This window comes from Hakea prostrata, chromosome 2, assembly GCF_041222555.1.
Source record: "Hakea prostrata isolate BN-2017 chromosome 2, UWA_Hpros_2, whole genome shotgun sequence".
NCBI classification, from domain to species: Eukaryota; Viridiplantae; Streptophyta; class Magnoliopsida; order Proteales; family Proteaceae; genus Hakea; species Hakea prostrata.
The window spans coordinates 14,814,873-14,818,256 of NC_142601.1; the positions used below are offsets into that span (position 1 = coordinate 14,814,873).

A 3,384-nucleotide genomic window follows, 5' to 3' on the forward strand; every position below is an offset into this window, starting at 1 on the left:
GACAGCATAATCATCCTATTGTAGTTTTCCTTTCTAATCAATGGTTGACATATATATTCTTAGTTTCTACTGCTGATCTAATGTGTTGGGAAATGCCATGTCAGCATTTGCCACATCAGCCTCTATTGATTTTGATGATAATAAGCATGAATTACTAATGGCTATATTGAGTTATGATGTTTTAGTTCAAGATGAGAACAAGTGGACCAACTCCAAGTCAAAGCCATATGCAAGTCAAAGCCAAGATCATGCCAAGATAGACATGAAGATAGACATGAAGTCTAAGTCAAGATGACCATGCTAAGATGGACATGAAGACCGTTGCACAAAATCAAGTCGAAGATCAAGTCGAAGATCAAGACTTAGGTTGAATTAGGGCTTAGGACACTCTCGCATACACATTCATGTAAATGCATCAATTATATGTAATTCATATTACTAGAGTGACCTAGGACATGTTAGTAAGGTGTACAATGCTTAGGGTTGACCAAAAAGTCCAAAAACCCAAGCCATATCCCAGCCCCAACTTAAGCCAGCAAAATAGAGTTCAGACGGACAGCCGTCTGAGCAGACGGATGTCCGTCTCCGCATCGATAACTCTGTTTCTCGGAAAACAACAGAAGGCCGGACGGATGTCCGTCGAGGCGAGTCAGTGCCGACGGATGACCGTCTGGGCAGACGGATGTCCGTCTGAGCTAGTCCAGGCCAGACGGATGTCCGTCTGGGCAGACGGACGTCCGTCTGGCCCAAATTTGACTATAACGGGTAGTTTAAAGAGAATATCCTCTACAGCTGTTTGCAACGGATACTTTTGAGACGGATGACCGTCTGACTAGACGGACGTCCATCTGGGCTGAAAAACAGGACAAAAATGTGTCCGTTTTCTATCCGTTGGGGATTGGGTTTTGGCACTCAAAGGTGCTCTATATAAAACCAATTCACCTCATTTGAGAGTAACAACACTCACACTTGATCACCCACTCCCCAAGTGATCCTAAAGCTCTCAAATTGCAAGAAAGCCTTGTGCTTTGCCTTTCACCTTCTCCCCAACCTTGAAGAACATACCAAGGTGTCAAAGTAAGCTTGTGGAAGTCAAGCTTGAGGTGATTGAAGGCTTTGGTGGTGCATGCATTTCATATCTTGAGCATACAACTCTTATTGCATCACACACACACAAGAGGTAAAGTGTCACACCTCTTGTTAAGGTAACATCCTTCTCTTGTAAATGTTTTCAATTCTAGTCTAGGTAGATTAGAATTGGTTTTGGGTACTCTTGCCCGTGAACAAAGATTGGTTGGGTGCTCTTGCCCGTGAACAAAGATTGAAGAGGGTGCTCTTGCCCTAAGATAAACAAAGATTGTAAAGGGTGCTCTTGCCCCGTAACAAAGATTGTAAAGGGTTTGATCTCTACCCATTGTATTGAAAGAGAATCACTAGTGGAATACTCTCTTAAGGCCAAGAGAGGAGTGGACGTAGACTTGCAAAGTCAAACCACTATAAAATACTTGTCTTGTGGTTGATTGCATTGTTTAATTTCATTTGGATTTTCAATTTACTTTGTATTTCTGCACAAACCGAAAAATTGGGACAATCCACTAGTTGCAACCTAATCACCCCCCTCTAGGTTGCACCAACAATTGGTATCAGAGTGGGAGCTCAAATTAAGATTGAAATCAATCTCTAAAAGAGTCAAAGATCATGGCCTTTCCTTTTTATGAAGTTCCTTCAAGAACCGAAGGTCTTAACACCTCTAGACCTCCATACTTTGATGGAGAAGACTTTGCCTATTGGAAAAATAGGTTTGAAGACTTTGTGTGTGCACATGATATCGATGTGTGGAATGTCATAACATGTGGACCAAATGACGTTCTCAAAACAGATGAACATGGCCATAAGGTACTCAAACTTAGAGCCGAGTGGACTTCAACCGACAAGGTCAAAATTCAACTAAACCACAAAGCAAAAATGTTTTTGCAATGTGCGTTAAGTGAAAAAGTCTACAATAGATGTGGCATTTGCAAAAGTGCCAAAGAAATTTTTGATAAGTTGGTAGTCACATATGAAGGGACTGATCATATCAAAAGGATGAACCTAGACATCTACATGCTTCAATATGAAGAGTTTAAAATGTTAGATTATGAGGATATTACTTCTCTATTTAGTAGATTTACTAACATTGTGAACAAGTTGTATAGCCTTGGGAAAGAATTGACAAATGAAGACGTAACTAGAAGAATTCTTAGAGCTCTTCCACCATCATGGAGACCCAAAAGGACAGCAATTCAAGAAGCGGGGAATCTGTCTAAAATTACCATTGATGAGCTAATGGGATCTTTGCTAGCTCATGAAGCGGAGCTTGAAGAAGACAAGCAAGCAAGCGTGCAGCAGGATCGAAGGAAGAGGTCCATAGCTCTAAAGAGTGCCACCAAGGAAGAAGAAGAAAGTGAGAGTGAAGAAGAAGACTTGGACAGTGAGCTGTACCAAATCGCCAAAGAGTTCAAGAGACTTCTCAAAAAGAAAAGAGGGAAGTATCTTCACAAAGGAGAATCCTCTAAGGAGCACAAAGGTAAAGATCCTTCTAAGAAAAAAGGTTATGTTTCTAATGTCACTTGTAACAAGTGTAGGAAACCGGGCCACATCAAGTCCGAGTGCCCGTATATGACTAACATATCCTACAACACAAGTGAGGAGGAAGAAGAGGAGGAGTCCAAGGAAGAAAGAATCAACTTGGCTCTAATGGCAAAGTCCATGGAAGAACAAGAAGACCTTGAGGTAAATTCTTTCCATAATCCTAATTCCATTAGCAATAATGATAATGGATTAATAAATGACATTGATAGGGACAACTCATTTGGAGTATTGTTCAAAATTATTAAGGACCCTGAAAAAGGGTATTAAGAAAGAATATGTCATTCTCTTTCCTTTTATGCATTCATGTAGGGGGAGAGTGCATATGTGAGGGAGAGAAGTTGTTAACTTATGCATTAATTCAAGGGGAGCATAAGTTAAGAAGGAAGAATTATTTGAGGGGGAGCACTTCATGCTCTTCATGCTTGTGTCAATGACAAAGGGAGAGTTAATTGAGGGAGAGTATTTCATGCATTATATTTTGTTGATAACAAAAGGGGGAGAAAACTTCTATAAATTATATAATTTTGAATTAGATAATTCATTAGCTCCTATATTGTTTGTTGATGACAAAAGGGGGAGAAAACCACATGAATGAATTAGATAATAATTCATGGGAAAACATGTCATAACATGCATATGAATAAGCATCGACTGCTATTAATGATCATTCATATTTTCCCTCATTCATGTGTTTGTCATCATCAAAAAGGGGGAGATTGTTGGAAAATGCCATGTCAGCATTTTGCCACATCG

At 39.9% G+C, this 3,384-nt stretch overlaps 1 protein-coding gene across 1 annotated transcript; it reads left to right on the forward strand.

Annotated features, from left to right (window-relative positions):
• Window positions 1–1,965: 1,965 nt before the first annotated feature.
• Window positions 1,966–2,898, forward strand: LOC149023863 (uncharacterized). The gene has a single exon (XM_089143368.1). The coding sequence runs from the start codon at window positions 1,966–1,968 to the stop codon at window positions 2,896–2,898; it is 933 nt and encodes a 310-aa protein (XP_088999494.1).
• The last annotated feature ends 486 nt before the right edge of the window (window positions 2,899–3,384 follow it).

Bases quoted from the DNA above. Each gene is read 5' to 3' on its own strand.
- LOC149023863 (XM_089143368.1), top strand. From the start codon at position 1,966: ATGTTTTTGCAATGTGCGTTAAGTGAAAAAGTCTACAATAGATGTGGC.